Source organism: Neomonachus schauinslandi, chromosome 15 (genome assembly GCF_002201575.2).
Source record: "Neomonachus schauinslandi chromosome 15, ASM220157v2, whole genome shotgun sequence".
NCBI classification, from domain to species: domain Eukaryota; kingdom Metazoa; phylum Chordata; class Mammalia; order Carnivora; family Phocidae; genus Neomonachus; species Neomonachus schauinslandi.
In genome coordinates, this window is record NC_058417.1 from 53,529,788 (window position 1) to 53,553,819 (window position 24,032).

General features: G+C 53.6%; 2 protein-coding genes across 5 annotated transcripts in view; one reads left to right on the top strand and one right to left on the bottom strand.

Moving 5' to 3' along the window:
• Positions 1-1,597: 1,597 nt before the first annotated feature.
• NAT9 (N-acetyltransferase 9 (putative)) lies at positions 1,598-6,203 on the bottom strand. Of its 4 annotated transcripts, none has more exons than XM_021693453.2 (7): positions 6,180-6,198; positions 5,459-5,544; positions 3,832-3,941; positions 3,152-3,295; positions 2,470-2,529; positions 2,175-2,266; positions 1,598-2,064 (listed from the first exon to the last, which is right to left on the bottom strand). In XM_021693453.2, exons 2-7 carry the CDS (start codon positions 5,533-5,535, stop codon positions 1,930-1,932), a joined length of 618 nt encoding a protein of 205 aa, XP_021549128.1. In that variant the 5' UTR covers positions 5,536-5,544; positions 6,180-6,198; the 3' UTR covers positions 1,598-1,929. The 4 variants fall into 4 exon arrangements, with proteins under 4 accessions (XP_021549128.1, XP_021549122.1, XP_021549140.1 ...); XM_021693447.2 differs by having other exon boundaries at positions 2,175-2,269; XM_021693465.2 differs by lacking the exon at positions 5,459-5,544 and having other exon boundaries at positions 2,175-2,269; positions 6,180-6,203.
• Positions 6,204-6,397: 194 nt separating this feature from the next.
• TMEM104 (transmembrane protein 104) overlaps positions 6,398-24,032 on the top strand; it is a 53,599-nt gene continuing 35,964 nt past the window's right edge. The window contains exons 1-8 of the mRNA XM_044921526.1: positions 6,398-6,489; positions 7,121-7,245; positions 14,620-14,741; positions 17,114-17,195; positions 17,673-17,769; positions 18,308-18,388; positions 21,819-21,918; positions 22,355-22,463. Of these exons, the coding sequence (XP_044777461.1) occupies positions 7,201-7,245; positions 14,620-14,741; positions 17,114-17,195; positions 17,673-17,769; positions 18,308-18,388; positions 21,819-21,918; positions 22,355-22,463 (636 nt within the window). The 5' untranslated portion in view covers positions 6,398-6,489; positions 7,121-7,200. The remainder of the gene's footprint in view (positions 6,490-7,120; positions 7,246-14,619; positions 14,742-17,113; positions 17,196-17,672; positions 17,770-18,307; positions 18,389-21,818; positions 21,919-22,354; positions 22,464-24,032) is intronic.

The window sequence follows — 24,032 nt, forward strand, 5'->3', positions numbered from 1 at the left end:
TGGAAGGGAAGATCCACATGCTCAGAGGACTTCATGCAGTTTCTAATTCAGAGCACTGAAATTGTGAATCCCGATGGAGCTGCATTTGGAATGCAAAGACGTGGCTTTAATCTCTCCCACTCACAGCCAGTGGGGTGCGGGATCCCCAGGAGTGGCCAGAGCTCGCACCGGATTCCCCATCTTATCTGGCTGTGGACATGACTGGAGGGTCATGGACATGGTCCAGGACATGCTCTGTGGCAGGTGGGGTGGAGGGGACTTTCCAAGGGCAAAATAACCTGCTCCTCCTCAAGAGATCCAGGTCTCTTCCACCCCTGGCACCTGAGGCCACATCCTGGAAGTCAGCCAGGGTGGCCAGCAAGGGCTGAGGCTGCCAGGCCCAGAGGTGCTTGGAGGGAAGGGAAACTGATGCTCAAGGACACCACTTATCAAAGAGGACCCAGGGAGCCCCTAGGGTTCAGAGAAGGCTGGGTCACTATCTGGTCATCTTGGCCTCCTGTTAGAGCTTAGATTCCCACCATCCTTAAGAGAAACCCTTCAAAACCCTTTCATCGCACCCTGGCCTCGGGCCTGGCCCACCCCCTCCCAACCTTGCCTCTAGCTTGTGACCCCTAGTGGAAGCCCCTCACAGGGAAGCCAAGCCTAAAGACTGCTCCACGGGGCAGCAGAGGGGCCCCCCCCAACCTCACCTGTTGGGTGGGGAAGCCGGGGGGGCCTCTGACAAAGCTGACGGAACTCCTCTATCACTGAGGGGCCAGACACACACACAAATCCCTTTGTACTCAGCAAGCAAAGTCAGATCTAGTTTTTCTCCTGCGTAGAAGTGTTGGAATACACCAGATGGGGTGGGGGGGAACTGAGGACCCCAGCAATAGTTCCGGCTCCGCTACCTTGAGCAAAGCACTGCAACTCACCTGAAGGTTTCCCCCCTTTGAGAATACCAAGTACCCTCGAGGGTCTCTTCCATGACCACATTTTGAAATATATCTGGCCTCTCAATGGCCACGAAGATTACGATGGGACAGCTGGGAATCATGGGGTGTCCTGTGTCCTGTTACCCGGCAGCCCCGCCTTCCCAAACCTGTGCTTCCGGCGCCCCCTTGTGGCTGTCAGGCACAGCGGCTCCCAGAGGCTGAGAAGCGAGGCAGAGAGAGTTGGGAGGTCACAGGTCCCCTTCAGGAAGGTACTGCTGAGTGGCTTCCGCTTCTTCCTGCAGCCCTTACAACTAAGCAGCGGCTCCAGGCCTCACCAATAGAGGGGTGCTCCACAAGGAGCTGCATCCAAAACACACTTGGATCCAAAGAGGAGGAAGAAGCAAGGACAAGGATACTCGCCCACTTAGTTTCCAAGCCACCTGTTGTTCAGGGCCTAGCTCGTTCACTTCCAAACTTCTTGTCACACTCAGCCTGCTTCTACAGGACAAAAGCAGACTGAGCCCTCCTGCCCCGATCCTACCACGCTGGACTGGATGCTGCAGGCTGGGCCTTCTGGTGGCTCACCTGCACATAGGCCCAAGGAAAAGCCAGGAAAGGTGCTGTGCAGGAGGCTTTACTCCTAGCCAGGGCCTCCACCCCAGGGTGGCACCTCTGGCCTTCCATTCACCAGGCCCCCATTCGCCTCTGCTCCCACCTCCACCCTGCCTCCTGGGGGTCCACGCTGTCCACTCCAGGTTCCGGGAGTCCAGGGCTGGCCAGGAGGATGGGCTAGCCCTGAAGTCACTCATCACATGGCCAGCCTGAGGGAGGCCAAGGCAAGTCCGGCCCAGAGTCTGAAGGGCCCCACAAGGAGATTCCCAGGCTACAGAGAGGCCAGGGGCACTATGCCCCAAAGGCCCTAACAGTTCACCTTCTGTTATAGGGCTCTGGGCTTTTGGACTGCATGGTCCCAACACCCCCATTCACACAGGGTGGCTGCCAACAAGGCCAGCTGTCAGTGGGACTCCGACGACCCATCTCTATAGCACTTCTCTTCCACGTGGCTGGTCTGCTCCAGAAGCCACTGCCGCTCGTGCTCGTTCACTGTCAGCCTGAACGTCACCTCTTGGAAGACGCTGCTCACGGCCACCTATGTGAGCCAGGGACACCAGGGGCAGCTAAGTTACAGCCACAAGCTCTAGCACCACTGGGCCCCACCGCCCGCCCCGGGCCTTGCCCTCCCACCAGCGACATCCTTACCTGCTCAAAGTGAAGCTTCCGGAACATCCGGATACTCGGTTCATTTCCTTGCCCAATTTTAGCCTCAAACTTGGTCAGACCTAGTTTGGTCACTCCTCCCAGAGAAGATCGGAGAGAGGGACGAGCCACAGGATGAAGCAACCCCTCACAGCCCCTGCACTTCCTCTCCCACTTTGCAGTGGAGGCACCTGTCACCTGGCCCCCACCCCCCACCCTGAAGAAGGCCTGCTCCCAACATGCCCCCGCCCTCACCTGGGGCCTGGCCACTTCTCCACTGTCTCTCAGGCTTCCTTACCATATGACATCATCATGAGAACAGCCTCGGTGCCAAAGCCTTTGCCCCTGCAGCTGGGCTCTAGGAGAAACAATGGCAATCACTGGCGCCGTGTGCCAGGCTCCGCCGTAGGCATGGCTGTGAGGCAGCCAAAACCTCATTTCATCCTCAACTCGGCACGGCTGGGACTATTATTGCCGTTATGCAGATAGGGAAATAGAGTTGAAACGACTCGCACAAGGGCTCCCAGCTTAGAGGCACGCAGCAACCCGACCCCAGAGCCGACCCTTTAACCTCAGTGTCCTGCCTCATCAGGACAGTCTTAGGGGAAAGCTGGGGACCAAGGAGGACACAAACTAGAGGGGCTCCCCCCACAGCACGGGAAGATGCTCCAAGGAAGGTCATGTATTTTGGGAGGGTCCCCAGCACTCAGGCCCCCAGCGGGGATGAGGCAGAAGTTTGAAGACCCCCCAAAACCGAAGGTTAAATTCACCCCTAAGCAGAAGACAGGAATAAAGCAAACGACCACGGGTGAACCAGCAGGCCACTGGAGTGCCAGGCAGCAGCGTGCCCCAGCTTGGTGCCGGGCTCCCCAGTGCGGAACTTCCCACCGAGCTGAGTGCCTTACACAGCCTCAGCTGGCTCAAGGTTCAGCGGCTCCAAGGGCCAGAAGGGAGGGAAGGCAGGGCCAGGTGGAACCAACCTGCAATCATGACCTCAATCTCCCCCAAGGAAGGGTCCCCTAGATCTGTGAGAAAGAGGTTTACATCTCCCGCCATGCAGCTCTCTTCAGTGGTGCTCAGCTGGGCCTGCCACTTCTCTGCATCCAGCACAATGAACGTACACTCTAAGGAAAGAAGCGACAGGTTATCACCTACCCTCCCCGAGGAAGGGAAGGGACAACAGTCTTCCTACCCAAACCAGAGAACTGTAGAGCACTGTGTGCCAGGAGGAAAACGGGCCCAGAGCTTCCTTTAGCTGATGCCAAAGCCCTAAATTTGCCTCACGCAGGAAAAGACGGGAGTCCAAACAGCAGCTATATTCTCAGAGAGCAGGAACCACAGCTGCATTTGAGCAAGAGATGTGAGGGGCAGGGCCTCGACTTACAACCAGAGCCCCACATGCTTTACTTCCCCTAAATCCTTCCAAGCCTGATGCACCGAGTGGGGAAAAAGACAAAAGCCTCAGTCACAGGGACTGGCTTCCGTGGGCATCAGGGTATGACGGTTTCAGGCACTTTCCAGACTTTCCATGAAGGGGTTTTCATAAGGTTACTGGGACCCAGGAGGGCTACAGCTGGAATGAGAAACGGAGGGAACCTGGAGACGGCCTCTGGAGCCAGCCCTCCCGCTGCCAGCCCAGCCCGGGGCCGGCGCTCCTCACTGGCCGCGTCCTCCCGCCAGCTCCGCTGCATCGAATACTCCTGCTCCAGCGTCAGTGGCTCAGAGGCGGTCAAACGCTGCAGCTCCTCGGATTTCATCCACTCGTGGTACCTGCAGGGACGGGGGAAGGCCTGATTCAGAAGTACAGGTCTGAGAAGTGGGTGGTAGGAAGGAGAACCCCACAGGGCTAACACAGGGCTCATAAAAGATCCAAGGAGGGGCGCCCGGGGGGCTCAGTCAGTTAAGCGTCCGACTCTCGATTTCGGCTCAGGTCACGATGTCCAGGTTGTGAGGAGCCCCGCACCAGCCCCGAGCTGGGCATGGAGCCTGCTTGGGATTCTCTCTCTCTCTCCCTCTGCCCCTCCCACTGCTCACACTCGGGTTCGCTCTCTCTCTCCTCTCTTTAACAAAACAAAACAAAACAAAAATCCAAGGAAAGGGTTATAATAGCTCCTTAGGCGGAGGGCCACAAGCACAAGACCTAGAAGCAGGCTGGTCTTCCAAGAGACCAGCAGGAGGGATCAGTTCTGTCTACCCAGCTTCCCATCCTGTCTCAGGGGTCAGAGCGGAGGAGTAGTCTGAAGTCAAACATTCCTCAAATTCCTGAGCAGAAGTATATGGCAAGCTGACATCAGTAAGGATGGCTGGACGTATCTCCACAAAGGCCAGACAGGAACCCCCAAAAAGAAAAACTACAGGGGCGCCTGGGTGGCTCAGTTAAGGGTCTGCCTTCAACTCAGGTCATGATCCTGGGGTCCTGGGATCGAGCCCAGTAGAGCCCTGAGGGTGCTCCCTGCTCAGCAGAGAGCCTACTCCTCCCTTACCCTCTATCCCCCCCACCCCCCCTTGTGTGCATGCGCTTGCTCTCCCAAATAAATCAAATCTTTAAAAAAGAAAAGAAAAACTACAAGTAGAGAATACACCCCTACATCACCACCATCCCAGCCTACAAGACATTTGCCAACTGCCCCAGCAAGAGTCCCACCCTGAGACTCAGTTCTGGCCTTTCAAAACAGTAGACATCAAAACAACCCATCAGCTCAGTTTGATGACAAGCTACCATCATGTCTTCAAAAACTGAGCATATTTGGAGCATCTGGGTGGCTCAGTTGGTTGAGCAGCTGGCTATGGGTTTCAGCTCATGTCATAATCTCAGGGTCCTGGGATGGAGCCCCATGTCTGGGCTCCATGCTCAGCGGGAAGCCTACTCCAGGATTCTCTCTCTCCCTCTGCCCCTCCCCCCCTCACTCCCACTCTCTCTAAAATAAACAAATCTTAAAAATTAAAAAAAAAACTAAGCATATTCACTGGCAACAGAGGAATGTCACTAATTTACAATTACGCAGTTTCTTTTCTTACACCCATTTAGTTTACATAAAATAATTCCTTGCTGAAAGTCCAAAAAAGGAAGCTCAGAGGATGAAAGGGAAAAGCTGAGGGAGGGGTGACTTCCTCCAGGGAAGTCTTTATCCTCTGCTTCAGTGCTCACTTCTTTCTGTAATGACTTCTCACAGCAATGTTTCTCCTTCTTAGAGGAAACAGCCTCTGAGATTTGGGCTAAGGAAGGCTGACCCTCCTAGCTGCATCTTGGAAAGCTGGTTTGCACCCCATATTAGCAGGACTGTTACCTAGGCACGTGCTCTGCAGTGTAGGGTACCAGCACCACCTTCTTCCCCAGCAGCAAGGTATTCTCATTTGACCTCATGGTAGCAGCCTGCAGGAGGGGAGGGCAAACACCAGGACCCTGTGTTTCCTCCCACTTAGGGTGGGAGCCCTGGGCCTTCAGTTCCCTAAATGCCCCCCAGAGCTAAGTTGTCAGAAGAGCCTTGGTCCTTCTTTCTTTCCAAACATTTCAGAGAACACGGACTCTAGACCCCTTGCGAGAAGGCGAAGAGGGCCGGTTAAAGATAATTACAAAATCCTTGCGTCGCATCTCAAGGGACTAGGCCTGAGCTGCCATTTCTGCGTGTCCCTTCCATCCCACCTCGCTGAACTACGAAGCCTCAAACCCAAGCACCAAGACTTAACCCCAAAGCTCCCATCACGTGCCCCCGTCCCGAGACTCCGCCCCAGGATCAATCTTCAGCCCCGCTTTAAACCTATTTCCAGCCTCTCTCCCCAGCGACCACCCCAGCCACCGGACTCGGGCCCTCTCTCCTCCCGACCCACCAAGCCAGGTCTAGCCAGGCCGCTCCGGGGTGAGGCGGGCTTAAGTTCTCAGTCCCCTCCCCTTTGTGTGGACCCGTAGGCCACTCTCCTCGATCACCCCAACCACCGGGGTCCCGGAACGGCTCAGCTCACACCCACTGCCCGCCGAAGAAAGCGTCCCCAGCAGAGAGGGCGACCCACCTCTTCCGACCCTCCCCGCTTCCCCTCCGGCCCGCTGCCCCCCTTCCCGCACGCGCCCGGGAGTGCCCCTCCCCCGCTTCCGCCACGCAGACGGCAGCCGCCCGGGCCCAATCCCGGTCCCGCCTCCGCGAGGCGCCCAATCAGCGCGCTGCGCCCCGCCCAGGGCGCGCACCGGCAAGGTGGACGCCGGGCGCGGGCGCATGCGCGCCGTGGGCGCTGGTGCGGGACAGCTGGCGCCGGCGGCGGCGGCGGCGGCGGCGGCGGCGGCTAAGGGGCAGGAGGCGGCGGCCCGGAGCGAGCCGGGGTGCAGGTGTCTGGCTGGACGGGAGGGTGGGATGGGCTTGGGCGGCGCCAGGCTCGGGGCTGCTCCAGGAGGGAGGAGGAAGTCGGGGAAAGGCTCCGAGCGGGGCCCTTGAGAAGAGGGGGAGGCTTGAGGCTGAGGAGCCCAAAGGCAGGGCAGAAAACAGGTTGGGGGGGTGGGAAATGGAGTCCCCGTTAGAAAGGAGAGGTTTGGGAGCAAGGAGTTGGGTTGGGGAGCGACCCGGGCAAGCCCTAGCCCTAAGCAAACAAGTTTGTTGCCCTAGGCGGAGGAGACTGTTATATGGGCTGCCCTGTGTGGTAGTGAGCTCGCCGTTCCTGGCATGGAATGTGGATGGCCACCGCAGAGTGTACAAAGGGGGCGCCTCGTGGTGAGCGAGACTTAGTGGCTTGCGGGTCTCCTTCTGTCACTTGGAGTCTGAGCGGCATTGAATACCTTCATACCCCGCACAGCAAGGGAAAAGTTGGAGGAAACCATCCAGGTGTCAGTCTTCCAGAGCTGTCTCATGACAGGTATCGAGGCCATGTCTGCAATAAAAGTACGGGGCCAGGGTGCTCTCCAGAACTGTCCCCCAGCGCCAGCGACGTCTATCAGAAAGCTCAAGTCTGCTCTTTCACCCTAGGGAGCCTAGCAGCCGCCGCCCCGGCAGGGAAGGAACCTAAGGAATCTCGGCTGCCCAGCGACCGTTCCTCACTTTTGGAAATGGCGGGTGAAATCACAGAGACCGGGGAGCTCTATTCTCCCTACGTGAGTTTTACTTTCAGGAACTGTTTTACCCACATCGTTGCCGCGGGCTCCTAGAGAAGCACCGCACTTCGGGGACTGTACTAGTGAGGACAGCGGCTTTGAGACCCTGGTGGAAGCCACGGTGGGGGACGCCGATGGGCAGCCGCGGCCTTGCGGCTGTCCTGGCTCAGAGCATGTTATGAGAGTTTGTTCACGAGTTGGATGCTGGTCAGAGAGTGGTCAAGGAAAGAAAGCTGACTTGCTGATTCCTTGTGATCTTGATGCCGTGACCACTAGCACTTGCAAATGGTGCTACTGCTCTGGGGATGGTGACTGACAGCTGTTGACTCTGGGTTTGCTCATCTCAGCAGTTTGAAAGCACTTTGGTTGCCAGCTGAATTGTAAGTTGTGCAACTTTCATAGTCTTGGGTGGCGTAAGAGGCAGAGAAGGCTTGCAGAGACTTCCAAGTGCAATTTGCTGGAGTCTGTAATTAGAACAGTTAGAAGGATTGATTTCTTACTGTGTTGGGTCTGTTACCCTCCCCCCAACACCCCACTTCCCACAGGTGCGCTCCGTTTATCTTCTTGGTGTAATGAAAGATTGGTCCTGGTTACATCACGGAGTCCTCTTGCCTGGATACCTAGCTGGAGGATTAGAATAATCAAATGATTGACTCATGGTGCTACTAAGTATCCCAGGGAAAAGCAGCACTGCCTGAAGTGACAAAAGTCCTCTTTCTAGAATTTACCTAACCTTAAGCAGCTTCCCCACTTTGCACTTAGTTCCTAGCCTGGGGGTCCCTGCTTTGTCTCTGCTAACTTCACAGACTCTAGAGCTGTGGCATGATACCTAAGAAGGCATCTCAGAAAATATCGGGCAAAAAGCCTTTCTGACACCACGGTCTTCCTACTGGGTCTGTGTCTTTTGTGTGTAGCACCAAAGGAGCCTCCTTTCTCTCCATAATTTATCAGGGGAAAAATTCTTTCTTGAACTTTGGACTGAATCTAATTGTGTTCCTCTCATCTGCGGAATTGTGTAACAGCTCACAGCCTCCTCTTGGTATCAGCAGTGAAATGGCCCCACTAACCATAAAAGTTGCCATGCCCCCTGCTGCTGCTCGGAGCATCTATACGTTTAGAGATGAGAAAATGAGTTATTTCTGTAACTGAGTCTTAGAAAGGAAAAAACTTTGATATGCTCACTTTTCTTGTGTCTCCAGTTATTCACATAATCATTTCACATGTCAGTATGTACCCACAGGAAATTGGGCAGTGAGGCCTAAAGGCCTCAGTGGGTTCTGCTCCCCACCCGCAACTTTCCTGTGTGTTGGTTTTGTTTGAGGTCTGTGTTTAAGGGCATACTCTGGGCATTTGCCATAAACAACGGCTTGCATTCTCTTATCCTACCGGTGGAGAGAGATGTAGAGAAGAGATGGGTGGGTGGTGTTGAGGGTGAGGTGGCATTAGCCGGGAGTTAGAGGTCAGGGTTTGAGGAGACACCGTACCTTCTTCCTGAGTTTTCCCTAGGGAGAGTGGTTCTTGATCCCTTGTGAGACCGGGAGAAGGGCATAGGTTCACCAACCGCTGAGCCCAGGAAAACAGTGGAACTCACTTCACTAGACACTGCTTTGAATCCCCTGCTCAGCACAGTGCAGGCAGGACCTGCTCTTCAGGTCTTGGGAAACGGAGATACCGAGCACTTACTTGGTTCATGAAGGTGCATCAGCCCATGACCTGGGTTATTCTCAACACAAAGCCTCTCCCTACTTCGGCGTTGCCCTGTTGTCCGTTCTTTTCCTCTTCACGGGTGCCTGGGATGCTTGCCTTAGCTTTCATTATTCTGCGTAAATTATGTGTAATGGGCAGACCAGCCTCACAGGGGACTCTGGTGACAGGCCCTCTCAGGGGTAGTGCTGGGTTCAAGACATGGCTCAGGCCTGCACGTCCCCCCCCAGAAGTGATCTCAGAGCAGTCATGTCTGGGTTCCCTGTGTACAGGGACCAGGAGCGGCTCAGGGCTGCAGGGATTATGTGACCCAAATAGAGGATGAGTGGACCACCACCCAGACAAAGCCCAGCTGCTGAGGGCCCCGCCAGCCCAGTCTTGCCAAAGATCATTGCCGTTGCTTTCGAAGGAAAGGTCACTCGTTTCACAGCCTTAAATCCTAGTCATTGCTTCCACATCTCTGCTGCCTTCTGTTTCCTTTGACAGCTGTCACTGGGGAAATGGACGAAAACTGCCCATGATGCTTGCCTAAACGCCCGTCTGTGGGTGACACCACTGGGTGGGAGGTAAGGCAGCAGGAACACTGTGCGCTGAACTCCCTAGAGCCCGGGGGCGCGGATCCACCATCCCAGGGAATGGTGGAGAATGGGAGGAGGCAGTTTAGCCTGTAGCGAGGCTTGATGCTTCTGCTTTCGGCCACACCTTCCAGGAGCTGGGCCCCTCACTACTGGCAGAAGAGACTGTCTCCTTCCTCCTCCTCCTGCCCCACAACTGCCTTTGACCTGGCCTGTGGCTCAGCTCAGATTTGTCTCCTGCTCCATGGTCTTTGTAATTGGTCCTCACCAGCACCTTTATTTTTTTTTTTTTTAAGATTTTATTTACTTATTTTTCAAAGAGAGAGAGAGCACAAGCAGGGGGAGCGGCAGGGAGAGGGAGAAGCAGGCTTCCCACAGAGCAGGGAGCCCGATGCGGGGGCTCGATCCCAGGACCCTGGAATCACAATGACCTGAGCCAGAGGCAGACGCTTAACCGACTGAGCCACCCAGGGACCACACACCAGCACCTTTATTGAAGGTCAAGAGGCTTTAACTCTCACCAGGGAGGTGAAGAAGTCTCACGTTATCCTATAGGGTTCCCAGAGCCCCACTAGGCCCGGAGTTCTTACTTTGAAACTAAAAAATAGCAACGGCATAGGACAAATCTGATTCACCATTTCTGCTCCTGATGGTCCGTCCCTAATTAGCTTCTTCGTAAAGTTCTTAAAGGATCTTTTGCACTGAGACTTATTTGAAGTGTCCGTTGGGAGTGTGTTTATTTCATTGTGTTTATCAGCAGTGGTTCTCAGCTGGTGGCAATCTTGGCTGCTCCCCCACCGCCCCACGCACACCACCCCAGGACATTTGGCAATGTCCGGAGACATTGTGATCATCACAACACAGGTACAAGGTTGGGGGAACTGAAACCTAGTCGGTAGAGGCTGGGGATGCTGCTATACATCCTATAGTCCACAGGACAGCCCCACCGCAAAGAAGAATCTGGCCCCAAATGTCAAAAGTTCTCAGGCTGAAAGCCCCTGCTCCACGGTAGGCCCTTGACCTTTACATCTCAAGACCTTCAGGCATCACTGAATTCGCAAATGCCTCTGTACTATTTCATTTCCTTATAAAACTTTTGGCTAAAAACCATCACTTTCTCTTTACTTCCATCACGAGAACCTTCACTGGGGCCATTTTCCATAAAGAGAAAGGGTCCACCCTTCCTAAATGTTACTGCTCAGAAAAGCAATATGCAGAGAACAAAGCTGCAGGGAGCTGTAGGAACACGGCTCAAACTTGTTTTAATCCTTCTGGGATCTGTCTGTGGGATCAAACGGGGACTGTGATGTTTAAAACGGGACAAAGACTGGGACTTACGTCAGAGAAGACCTAGCCAGGTCCAGTCAGCTCAGCTGAGGATTCCTAGCTGGAGGCTGTGTGCCATGCACCCTGAGAAGTGACACACAGGCCACAATGAGCCTCACATGGAGCAATGGGGAAAAGATAACATTGAAAACCCAAACTAGGACATAAGTGTTCTTGTTCCAGGGTTCAAAAGAGGGGAGCAGGACTGGAAGGTTTTGTGCTGAAAGCAGCATTTGAATATGTCCAGTGTTGGGTGGGATTTGAAGGGCTGGGCAGGAGGCACAGGGGGGCAGGTGCCCTCTGCCAAGTGTAAATAGACTGTGGGCAGAGCTCTTTCCTGTCCACGGGGTGCCTTCCTGTCCAGCACTCAGGCGTGCTCTCAGCACCTGCCTGGAAACCTGTCCCTCCCTAACCACTGTCCGGCCCCTTCTTCCCCCATCTCTATTAAAAAAAAAAAAATTCTGACTAAGGTTAGGAAAACAGGCCCCAATTTGTATGTTTCTGATAAAAAAAAAATTTCAGTACAAGGTTATTTTAGAAAATTTTTTAAAATATAGAAGAGTGCATATTTCTAAGAATGGGGAAGTAAAAATGAGAGATGGGTAGGTGTTCCCAGAGATGAAGTATTTGTGTTGTTGTTTTTAACAGAAACAGATTTTTAACAGAAAAGCCAGCTGAAAGTCAGCCGATGTCCTAGAGCACGGGGAGCCCAGTTAGGAAGAGGCTGTCCCAGTCCAGGCTGGAAGCAATTAAATGGGAATTTAGCAATTAAATGTAAATAGGAATCAAACCAGAGGTAGCCACAGAAGACTCTTCAGAAGGAGAATGGCTAGCGTGGGGATACGCAGAAGCGGGGGGGGGGTGACCAGCAGACAGTGGATTTGAGGTCTGCAGGAAGGCTGATGCGGAGAGAGGCGCAGTCACCCTCTGTCCAGCCATGGTAGTTAAAGCCGCAGGACTGAGTGAAGTGGCTGAGGGAAAAATGAGTAGAGAGGAAAAGAGACCGCTTACGTCAGAGTGTAAGAAGGAATAAGGACTAAGAAAGCCCTTGGATTAGGCAAATAGGAGGTCACTGGTGATTTTGAAGAATGTAGTTTCAAAAGAGCTCTGGGGATGGAAACCACAAAGTACAGAAACTTGGAAATGAAGGCAGAGGAACTAGGTAGCTACTTCAATGAGTGGTTAAGAGAAGTGAGAGAATTGTGTTTCAAAGGTGTCAAGGATGCTTGTAGGCAGAGGGGAGGACCTGGTAGGAAGAAGATTCCAGAAAGGACTGAGCCCAGAAGTTTGGGTGCAGGGCTCAGCGTCCCCCAGAAAGAAGGACACATGCCCCACAGGCAGGGAGGGCGTCAGGAGGATGCAGACACTGATTTTTGAACGAGGAGAGAGTGGGGCTTGGGGAGGGCATGTCAGATGGCCTCATTCACCTCCATAACATGGGAACGCAGCCTTCAGCTGAGAGGGGTGGGGTCAGGGGCTGGGGCACAAAGAGTGAGGTTTGATGGTTTCTTGTGGGAAATGCCGAGAAGTCCGTGGTGGAATAAAGACAGTCTGATGCTGAGGAGCACAGGTGAAGGAACCATTTGTTTGTTGTGGGACCAGTCATTCTAATTAAAAAAAAAAAAAAGAAAGAAAATTTCCAGGAACTCTTAGCAGCTTCATATAGGGAGCAGAGGAAGCAGGTGCTAGGTCCGTCTAAGGCTGGGGTCAGGAGGGGCAGCACAGGGGAGGGTGTGTGAGGTGGGGTTAGACCATGCTTCATGGAACTAGCCCGTCGTAAATGATGCCGAAGAACGCAAGTGACGCCAGAGTGGAGGGGGTAGCCTGGGTCGGGCAGGCGGGGCGACTACAGGTGTCCAAGGGAATGGCCAGGGCTGCAGAGGATTCAGCTTAGAGAAAGGAATTTCCTGGTTGAGATCTTGAAAAAGGAAAATGACAGTTAACAGCTAGATGAAAAAGGAAAATGACAGTTAACAGCTAGAGTCAAGTTGGCAAGAATGAGAGTTTAAAACCTGAGGTCAGTGACCTAGCAATTCTACTCGGAGTCTGGTTGTCAGGGGCAGGGTGGGTGCTGCTAGTGGGTAGCTGCTTGCTTTTTGGGGTGATGAAGTGGAATTACAGGGTGGTACAACCTGTGACTGTGCTAAAAACCACTGAACTGTGTCCTTTAAAAGAACTTTTTTATTAAGTTTTTAATTTTAATTCCGTATAGTTAACATTCAGTGTTATCTTAGTTTCAGGTGTACAACGTAGTGATTCAGCAAGTCTGTATGTACATCACTCGGTGCTCATCATGACAAGTGTGCTCTTCATCCCCTTCACCTGTTTCATCTGGTCCCCCACCCACCACCCCTCTGGTGACCATCAGTGTGTTCTCTATAGTTAAGAGTCTATTTCTTGCTTTGTCTCTCTCTCTCCCCCCTCCCTCTCTTTTTTCCCTTTGCTCGTTTCTTAAATTCCACATGAGTGAAATCATATGGTGTTTGTCTTTCTCTGACTGACTTCCATTGCTTAGCATTATATTCTCTAGCTCCATCCACATCATTGCAAGTGGCGAGATTTCATTCTTTTGATGGCTGAATACTATTTTGTTATACATGTATATCACCTCTTCTTTATCCGTTCATCTATCAGTGGACACTTGGGCCACTTCATAATTTGGCCATTGTAGATAGTGCTCCTATAAGCGTAGGGGTGCATGTATCCCTTTGAATTAGGGTTTTTGTATTTGAGGGGTAAATACCCAGTAGTGTAATTACCAGATCATAGGGTAGTTCTATTTATAACTTTCTGAGGCACCTCCATACTGGTTTTCCACAGTGGCTACAGTAGTTTGGATTCCCACCAACCGTGCACAAGGGCTCCCCTTTCTCCACATCCTCACCAACACCTGTTGTTTCCTGTGTTGTTGATTTTAGCCATTCTGACAGGTGTGAGATGATAGCTAATTGTGGTTTTGATTTGCGTTTCCCCGATGATGAGTGATGCTGAGCATCTTTTTTTGTGTCTGGTGGTCATCTATATGTCTTTGGAGAAATGTCTGTCCATGACTTCTGCCCATTTTTTATTGGATTAATTATTTTTTAGTGGTTGAATTAAGTTCTTTATAAATTTTGGATAGTAATCCTTTATCAGATAGGTTATTTGCAAATATCTTAAAAGAGTGAGTTTTATGGCATGTGAATTATATCTCAATTTTCATAAAAATCCCTGAAGTTAGTGTGGGAAGGATGGTAGGAAAAAGGAAGCAGTATGATATGTCAGCATCCCAAAGGACAATGGCAAGAATGGGTGGGGAGCAGGGTTGGGTCACATGCTCAGAGGTCTCGGAAGAGTGGAGGTTTCTTTAGGTCAGCACTAGGTTCATCCTTGTGCGGGGTCCCCTGATGGGGTGGTATGTCCTCAGGAAGCCTACAGCCTGGTTGGGCAGGGAGCTAACATCCAAGGCGCAGCTTTGAGTGATAGGAAATGACAAGGTGGCAGGGTGGTGACAGCAGAAGAGAAGGAACCCGATCAGCAGAGACATCTTGGGAAGAGCGACGGGATGTGGGACTTGAGCCTTTGGAGTGTTGACGTTCGCTTCCCCAGCCAGTGGCAGAGCACACCTCCTTTGAAGCTAGGCGGAATTCTGCCTTCTGACCTGCTTCCCCAGCTCACATCTGGCCTCCCTGCCTCCAGTTTGGCAGTCGCCCAGGGTCATCTTTGGGAGCTGCTGGGGGGGAGAAGTTAATTCATTTGGGGACTTGAACGTCACTTCTGTTGCTTCCAGGTGGGACTGGTGTACATGTTTAACCTCATCGTGGGCACAGGTGCGCTCACCATGCCCAAGGCCTTTGCCAGCGCGGGGTGGCTGGTCAGCCTGGTCCTGCTGGTGTTCCTGGGCTTCATGAGGTAAGAGGCTGGCACACGGGGGGCCGGGAGAAGCCTGCCCAGGGAGCCCTGACTTCTCTTCATTAACATGAGGAAGCATGCCTGAGGGGGCAGGCAGATGTCCCCGGTGAATCCTAACCAGGGTGGCCCAGCAACGAGAAAGGAGACACAAAGCTCTCCAGGTCTCGTGCTAGCAGTCACACAACCTGATCAGTTAAGAATCCAGACATCTGGCTAGGCTTTGGAATGTTTCACAATGATGCTTACATTGCTTCCCCGGCTGGTTGACTTCCCCTGTTGTATACTTTCTTAATGGTACCATTAATTTTTGTTCTCCGAGAAAATACCGCCTAGCCCCAGAAAAAGAATCAGACGGTGATAAGGGAAGTCAGTTTGGGATTTAGAATTCATTTAAGGTAGTTCATGCAGTAAGTGATAAACACACAGGTACACACATAATCAAGGGTTAACCTCACCTCACCTTGTGCCTGGGGGCAAATATGGGGCCAGTGCCTTCCCAGGCTTTCAGGGGCTCCTACTCCTTGAGCCACGTGTGTGGGCTTCCCCAGCTGCACTCCACAGAGGGGAGAGCCTACTTGAGGCTCCTCTCAGGGATTCTACGTGCAGGTGGGGACTCATTCAGCAAGTACCCCAGGCTCGTAAGGGATTTAGGATTGTGCATTTCCAGATAGGAATCCACAAGCTGCCAAAAAGGGGTAACGGAATACCTGGAAACACCCCCTGGGGTACCTCCCTAGGAGAGGTGACAGTGGCCACTGTTCTTGGGTGAACAGAACAAAGATCCCTGCCCTCAAGACTTTGTTCTCTCTCTCTGTGGGGAGACATAAGGAGTGGAGATAATAAGAGAATTGTAGAGAAAGTTGAAAGGTGATGAGTAACGTGGAAAAAAACCCTACAAAGCATGGGGGGGTGAGGCTGGGGAGGTGGGGGTGATGGCAGTTTCCGGCAGGAAGTCGGTGGTCACGGAGGGTAGCGGTTCGGCAGACGGGAAGGAGGGAGGAGCGGGTGCTCTTGGAAGGATGACAGGGTTACAGTTGAAGCCAGTGAGGACTTCGAAGAGGCTGAATGGGATAAGAGAATGCCCACATTTCTCTGTTCCTTTACCCAATTTCTTTTGGGGGTTTTGTGGCCACCCGTGGGGTACTGGCAGCCAAGAGCCCTAGAAGTCCTTGTCCTTCTGTGACTCTGCTGTCCCCTTTAAAGGACCTTCAGCATGGGCAGCCATCTGAATGGGAAGTGATTATTGGGGGCCCCCAAGTAGGGGCTGCCATGTCCCCTCCCTGCTCAACCCATTTATATTTGAACATGATCGATGAGTTGGCTTCATGCAACCATGAGAAGCCTCTTTATGCCTTAACTAAGATTGATTCTAGTTTTATTTGCAAAAGGAAAGGAAAATCTGAAGTCCTTAAAATGGTCACTTAAGCAAGATGAGAAACCTTTCTAGAAGGTGCTGAGGCGCCGGAATAGGAGTTTCAGAGCTGGCTGCCCTCCACCCCACAAGATGGAGCGGGTGTGGGTTGAACGCCTGCCCCGCTGGGCTGAGCAGTCAGCCTGTGGCAGGCAAGGGCGCTTGAGGAGGACTGGGGTGGAGCCTCGAGAAGGAGGGAGGTGACTGTGCTGCTGGGGTTCAGCAGGGAGGGACACAGTCCTCGGGTTTCTGGGCATCAGCTTTGCTGAGAGGAAGAGCGAAGATGGCTTTTCACTCTAGTCTGACTCCCCAGCAAACGTCTGCTGCCACCTCCCAGTGTCCCTTTCCATTCAAGCCGTAAAAATGTAAGCTTATTTTTACATTATCTAGATTGTTAGGAAAGTAAAGGTACTGCCAAAAAAGGAAGGAAGGAAACATGGAAACGCATTCCGGAGCCAAATGTCCCTTTTCAGTTATCCATGCTTGTGCTGCTGTCCGTGAGTGTGTGTAACCACTCATCTGTGTCCCATCAAGGACAGTGAGAGCTGCCCACACCCTTCCCCGAAGCTTTCAGAAGGCCCCCTGTGAATCGGCCTCCTCCCCGCCCTGCCCCCAGCAGGCCCCTTCTTGGTGTGTGGCACCGCATCGCCCCACATCCCCCTTCCCCCAGGCTCACACTCTACCCCCCCCATCAGCCTGTTGCACACCCCTCTCTCCCGTGCATCAAATCACATTCTAAATATGGACAGGGCAATCAAGGCAAGCACGCCAGGTGTCACGTGCACACACATTTTATCAGGTCAGATGCATCTTGAAAGCTCCCTTGGGAGCAGCTCTCAGAAGAGAGATCGCTTTGGACTTGCTGGTCTGGTCAGGTCTTAAAATGGTTTTTCCTGTTTCATTGTGCCACCTCTGACCTCCTACCTGCCCTTGGCGATTCCCCTGTGGCCTTCCCCTGCAGCTTTGTGACGACTACCTTCGTGGTAGAGGCCATGGCGGCGGCCAACGCTCAGCTCCACTGGAAGAGGATGGAAAACCACCGGGTGTGTGTATTGCCCTTTCTCCGGGTGGTGCCTGGGTCCAACGCATGCCACGAGAGGCGGCCCTTCGGGGCCAGTTCTTTCCCCCCCCGGTGGATGGCGGGCTCATGTCCACAGCACTACTCCGAGACCCTTGTCCCGGAGCTGAGGCTTGACAGCCTCATACGCTTAGCGAGCAAATGCAGTCTCCGCTCTCTGAACGTCATGTCATGGGTCCCTTGAACCTTTAATTGAACTTGCTCATCATTGTGAACCCCAGAACTGTGCTGCAGCTTCAGATCTGACATCTGAGTGTCCGCACCTCCTAGTGTGGCAGCATGGGGGTGCTGGGGGGTGCCCCTGGTCAGAGAGCATGGAGGTGCTGGGGGGTGCCCCTAGTCAGACACCTTCTGGAAAGAAATAACAAAGGAAATGGGTTCTTCAGTTTTCCATGGGTTTTCTGTAGCGTTATGTGCCCCCTGCCCGCCCCACCCTTCCTAGGAGGAGGAAGATGACGACTCCTCCACGGCCTCCGACAGTGATGTCCTTGTCCAGGACAACTACGAGCGGGCAGAGAAACGGCCCATCCTGTCAGTGCGTAAGTCTTGGGGTTCTGGGCCGGCTGGCACCTCCCTCTGATCCACAGGGCTCCCTTTCTTTATAGAGAGGACGGGGAGTCTCTACACAGACCCTCTGGCCAGATCATGAGCCTGGGGTCCCCGCTTCACCCTGCTAGCTCCCCCACTTGCTAATGTTTGCAGCTTGGGCAGATTACTTACCTCAGTACCCAGGGCACACTGGAAGCTCGAATAAATGTGGGGTGTCTGACTTCATCCTCCTGTCGCACTGTGCACGCATGCCTGACCAGTCCCATCCCAGGTCCCGCCGAGCAAGCCAGGGCCAAGTGTCCCAGCTCCCCCCAGCCCACAGCCCCCTCATCCATAGCGAGCATCCCTGGGATCCCTTTCTGTGGACTGTTTTAAAATATTTCAAGTGCGAAACATTAGAAGTTTTCACACGAATTTGAAATGCTTTAGGATTTCCTTACTGTGGAGAATTTAGTGAGCTCAGGACCTCCTCTAGGAGCTTTTCCAAATGAAAACCGCTTCCTCTTCGTTGTTCATTTGGCTCCACAGAGAGACGTGGATCTCTGAACCTTTTTGAAATCACAGACCGGGTGGAAATGGGACAGATGGCCTCCATGTTCTTCAATAAAGGTATAAGTTCTTTCTCAAGGTGGGGTGAGGGCGAAGGGGGGTACTTTCCGACAGACCTTGACAGCTAGGGATGGGACAGGCGATGCAGAGGAGCAGACTGTGGGCCAGCTCCCAGCACATTTGAGCAGCCACCTTGCCAAGAGGCCTGAAGCGCTCACATTGTGTTCCTGGATCCCTCCCCGTTCTTCAGCGCTAGGAAGAGAGAAGCAGCTACTTGGTTCCTCCTGCTGGTAGAGGTCAGGAATCCTAAGCAGCTTTCCAAGGAAGGAAGCCAATGGAGCCGGCTGGTAGCTTTGTGCCTCTTGCTTGATCGCTTCTGACTTGTCTCTCTTTTCTCCTGGACTGTTCAGTCTAGGACAATGCAGGGCAGATCCCTGTGATGGTGGTAGGATACACCGTGCACATGCCTGTGTGTGTGTGTGTGTGTGTCTGTCTGTCTGTCTGTCTGTCTCTCTCTCTCTCTCTCTCGTTTTTCCGTCCGCCCCCCCCCCCCCACGCCCTGGTGGCCAGCAGAGGGCGCAAGGAGTCCACGCACGGGTTGCTGTCTGGGAATCTGTCTAACTACGAGCCCTCTCCACCCTGTCTGCTCCGTAGTGGGACTGCCTGCAGCCGAGAGGATCCCCCTGCCCCAGCTCAGATGTTCAGTGACAACACTGTGTACCTCCATGGCAAATGTTGTTCTTTGGGAAGATGAGCTGTTTAAGAGCTTAGCTTTTTAGTGCCCAAACCTGCCCATTCCTCCTTCATAGACAGATCTCAATAAATCCTCTTCTCTGTAAGGATTTTCTCTTTGGGAGATTTTCTGCCCCTTTGTCACAGCCCCTGTTTGCAGGGGGGGCATCTCCACTGGCTCTTTCTAGTCTTGAATGTGGTTGCAGTAACTTGAAGCCTGGGGGATCATAGAAACCAGTCTTCTTGACTGCTTGTCAGGACATTAAGCATTCGGTTTATCACTGGTGGTGTGATTTGACTGTCCAGTCCGGAAGATTATGATCATCAGCCAAAGATTGCCTCCCTACCAGCTTCACAGAGGGTTCCAGAATCCATGAAAACCAGATTGGTTGTGTGCAGCCCGCTCTGTGCTTTTCCTGTATTCTGTTTCTATCTCTCCCCATCTCATTAGATGAAGATAAGAGTGTGAACATTTCCTCTTGGCAACCGCACGCAGTCCCCCTCCAAATGCGGGCTTTGGAAAGAAGACGTACATTTGGAGAGAGGACATAACACCTTTGAAACTCCTTTCTGATTAGCATGTTTTACAGTCCACTCTGATTTCTTTAACAATTCTGGGAACCCATGTGTTTTTTGTTTTTGTTTTTTTCCCCATCCCCTTACAGACTAGACTTCTAGTTCATCCAGATCTAATAGGATAGGAGCACACTCATACGAGAGCAGCCTCACGCTCAGGGGACGCCTTCTCCTCTGCTTAGGGTTTCCCACACTCAGCACTGTTGACATCTGAGCTGGCTCATTCTTTATCTTGGGGCCCATCCTGTGCATTGTGGGAGGCTGAGCAGCATCCTTGGCCTCCACCCACTAGGTGCCCTAGCACCTCCGAGTCATGACAACCAGAACATCCTCAGACCTTGTCAGCTGATCCCTGGTGGGGGTGGCGAGGCGAAATTCCTCTCAGCTGAAACCCACTGCTCTGCCCTATTCCTAATTCAAGGGTCATTCTCCTCCCCGTCGGAAGGACTGCCACTCTCCACAACAAGCCCCCTTGGGGTCCAGGCTCACTTCTTGTGACTAGCAATGCCAGGCCTCGTCATTACTGTCTTCTCAGGAAGCTCATTGATCCTCTCGTTTTGTGTTTAGTAATGAAGTTTATTGATCAGGGAGGGCCAATGGCAGTTTATAAACGACTGAAACTGGACTGCAGTCCACAGGTGAGTGGAGGAGAGGGTGCGTGGGGAGGGGACAGTGCCTCTCTGCAGAGAGCATTGGCATCAGAGCAGAAAGACAAGCTGAGGCACAGGCTGTACCTGGGGCCTGGGGTATGAGTGGCAGCCAGACCCCAAGGGCCACTGAGCTTGGACATCGATGCTATCTGAGGCCCTCTGGGGTTCTTACAAGGACCGTATTTTCCTAGTCTTTTTTCCCCCAGACTCCTCGGAGCAGAGCTGACCTCAAATAGCCCAGGAGGAACATGTCCCCGGCTTTCCCCTTGGGGACCCTAGAGGCTCTTCCAAGCCACCAGCGTTAGAGGGGGGCTGTCACTTCGTTTTTCTTTCTGTTCTCAGAGAGGCCAGGAGCTTGAGACCTGTGATACCAAACACGAGCAGTCAGTCTGAAGGGAGTTTGGACTGGCTGGCTGCGGCCATGACCCTGAGGTTGTAGGGCCTGGATGCTTTTTTCAGAGCTGTTACACCTGGTCTTTTTTTTTTTTTTTTTTAAGATTTTATTTATTTATTTGAGACAGAGAGAGACAGAGAGCACATGAGAGGGGGGAGGGTCAGAGGGAGAAGCAGACTCCCTGTCGAGCAGGGAGCCCAATGCAGGACTCGATCCAGGGGCTCCAGGATCATGACCTGAGCCGAAGGCAGTCGCTTAACCAACTGAGCCACCCAGGCGCCCCACACCTGGTCTTTAAAGCTGGAGTCACATACGGAATTTAGCCCAGGTGGAATCCTCACTGTACAGGATGGGAGATGGTCGGGGACTTGCCTCGGCCAGGAAGCGAGATCAGTGGCCCTGGGGCTGGAAGCTGCGTCCCCATCTCCTCGTCCAGGCCCCACTGGGGGGAGAGGGGAGCACGGTCTGCCTCTGCAGAGGGAGCTTCCACGTGCACCATCCAAAGGCAGCATCCTCCCTGGCAAACATGCTGACTGTGAGCTCATCTTGCACACGCCCTCCTGCTGCCCCTTCTGTCACCAGCACCCCAGGCCACGCCTTCCCATCCCCGGGGCTTGGTGATCAGTCAGACTCTGAAGGAGGCACTTGGTCTTTGGAAATCAGGGGCTTTTTACCCTCTTGATTTCAGCTTCAGAAGCTGGACCGTTTTTTGTTCTCTTTGCTTTTCAGGTCCTCAGTACCAGCCTTTCTCGTAGAGTCCTGTGTTTGGCTGGTCCAGACACACGGGCTCAGGCTCCTGACTCAGGGCCTCTCTCTTCCTCCTGCCCGGCAGCCTGTCCCGAGCATGAAGGCCCCTCTGATCCTCCCCAGCCAGCCCTGCACTTGCCCGGATTCAGAGCCTCTGAGTCCTCCAGCCCCACTTAGCCTCTCCGAGGTGACCGTGACATCACGGGCAGCCGTGTCTCCTGCCACATCACAGTGTAGCCAGCCAGAACAAGCCACGGGACTTAGTTGTTTTCTTTTTGTAGAAAGTAAACAGCCTGGAGAAAGGAACGGTGTGGAAGAGGTAGAGACCTGACTGTCAGGAAGGAACACAGGCGCCCCTGTGGCTCCCTGACAGTGACTCTGTTCCTTTCAGTGGGGGTCAACTTGTTCTATTTCTGCATCATCATTTACCTGTACGGGGATTTGGCCATCTACGCTGCCGCCGTGCCCTTCTCCCTCATGCAGGTGACCTGGTGAGTGGCCCCCCCCCCCCCCCACCACACTGGCTGTAGTCAAACAGCCTTCCTCAGCCAGTCAAGGTAGTTTTTGGTAGAAGCACAAGGCCCAGCCAACATGTCGGCATCTGAAGCATGGAGAGGCCCGAAGCCCTTTTCTGCGCATCCCACAGCTGGGTGCGCTCTGTCCTTTGGAAGCCCGCTCAACACCGCTGTCCCCCTCCCTGCCCCATTGGGAAGATGCCTGGGATCCCCACCGGGGGCCCCCGAGTCGCTGGGAAGTGGTGTCGCATTAGTAGGTGGCACCTGCCCAGAGACAGGAGACTGTGATTCCTGGCGAGTGAGGTGGTCGGCCCGGGAGCAGCTGCAGTGGGCATGAAGGCTTGGTGGTGGGACGTTCCATCCTGCTTCCTGCCAAGTGGGGGCCACACTGAACCACTCTTCTCTTCATCAGCAGCGCCACCGGCAACGAGTCCTGTGGTGTGGAGGCCAACAGCAAGCACAACGACACGGACCCGTGCTGGGGGCCCCTGCGCCGCGTGGACGCCTACCGCATCTACTTGGTGAGTGGCCTTGCCTCGGCCCTTTGGCCCCCGCCCAGCCTGGCTGGTCGGGGGCATTTGAACTTCACTCTCTGATCGAGCTCCCTCCCCAGAGAGGAGGGTCTAAACAGCTTCCCGCTCTGGCTAGTTACTAGGGCCATGGTTCTGGGCAGAAACCGTGTCCCGTTACTGAGAATCTAGCCTTCGTGTCTGGTCACACATAGCTCGGAGTTGGCATTCGGGACATTGCCAGCTCCTGGCTGTGAACTCTTGTAAATTGAGCTTGGGGTTTGAGGGGCATGGCTCTTAGCACAGCTCTTCAAGAGTGTCAGAACGAATCTCCTGGAGACTTGCCACGTTTTGACCTTACTGCTGGCCAGCCCAAGAGCATATGGGAGGTGCCGGGCTTCCTGACTGGGCAGGCGGGACTGAGCCATCTTATGGTTGGACCTGACCACAAACAGGCTTTCCAGATAGGGAAGGATCAGCCCAGCTCTGTCCCTGTCTCCCCTCCTCCCCACAGGTGGGGGAAGAAGATGAATCTCTAGGCTGTTCTCGACTGCTTTGTGCCATGGGCAGGAGGGGTGGGTTGGAGCTGGATACCATGCCAGACGGGTCTTGGGTAATAAGACACGAAACCACAGGCCGTTATTTATCTCTGCCGGCTTTGTGGGCGGGACTCAGAAATGCTTCCCTCGCCCTTTTGCAACATCTATTAATATTCTCTGCCTCTTCTTGGTCCTCCTTAACCCCGACACAGATTTAGGTGTGCGAGGTGACACACAGTTTGACACGTGGCCACTTGGCTGATTTGGAGCGGGAGGCAGGGTTCGGGAGAGAGCCGAGCCTTTCGGGGAGTTGGCCTCCTGACTTAATTACCCCCATCCTGGCAAAGGTTTCGGCAGGCCCTGCCAGCTGGTATCTGGTTCCGAGTTTGTTAACCCAGGGCCACTGAATGGTGGGTTTGCCTTCCCAGTCCCACCCTGTGGACCTACTGAAGCCGGCCTATGGCCCAAGCCTGGGGAGAGACTGGTTTTCTTCTCCTGCGTTGCCAGAGCGGTCGGATGGTCTGGTTTTTGTCTTGCGAGTTCACCCATGACTAGAAACTTGTCTTTTAGTAGAATCGTATCTCATATCCCCCCACCACAGGTCTGGTAGGAATTTGGTAGCAAGTTAATTCCCTGGCACAGTTCCCCACTTCCCCTCCCCCCGCCAGGAGGGGGAGGGGGAGATCAGGAGGTCAGCACAGCTGAGGTTGTTAGCCTCTTAGCATTTCAACAAACTGTCATTGATAAAATTAGCAAAAGTATCAGTGAGTGTAACGACCCACCTGGACCTCTAACTGGCAGAAGGAGGATGGGAGGAAGGGGTCCAAGAGGCTCGGCACGGACACAGGAGCATGTCCAGGGCAGAGGCACCTGCCAGAGGGACCAGACCTCAGCTGGGTCTTTCCAGGAGAGGCTGTTAGAGTCTGTGCTGAATCTGCCTGGCTCATCCCCTCCCCAGCAAGACAGATACAGAGTGCTAGGAATATTGGCCGCTGCCGTTCGCCTGGTAAATTATCGAGAAGCATTATTAGTGCTTTATTAA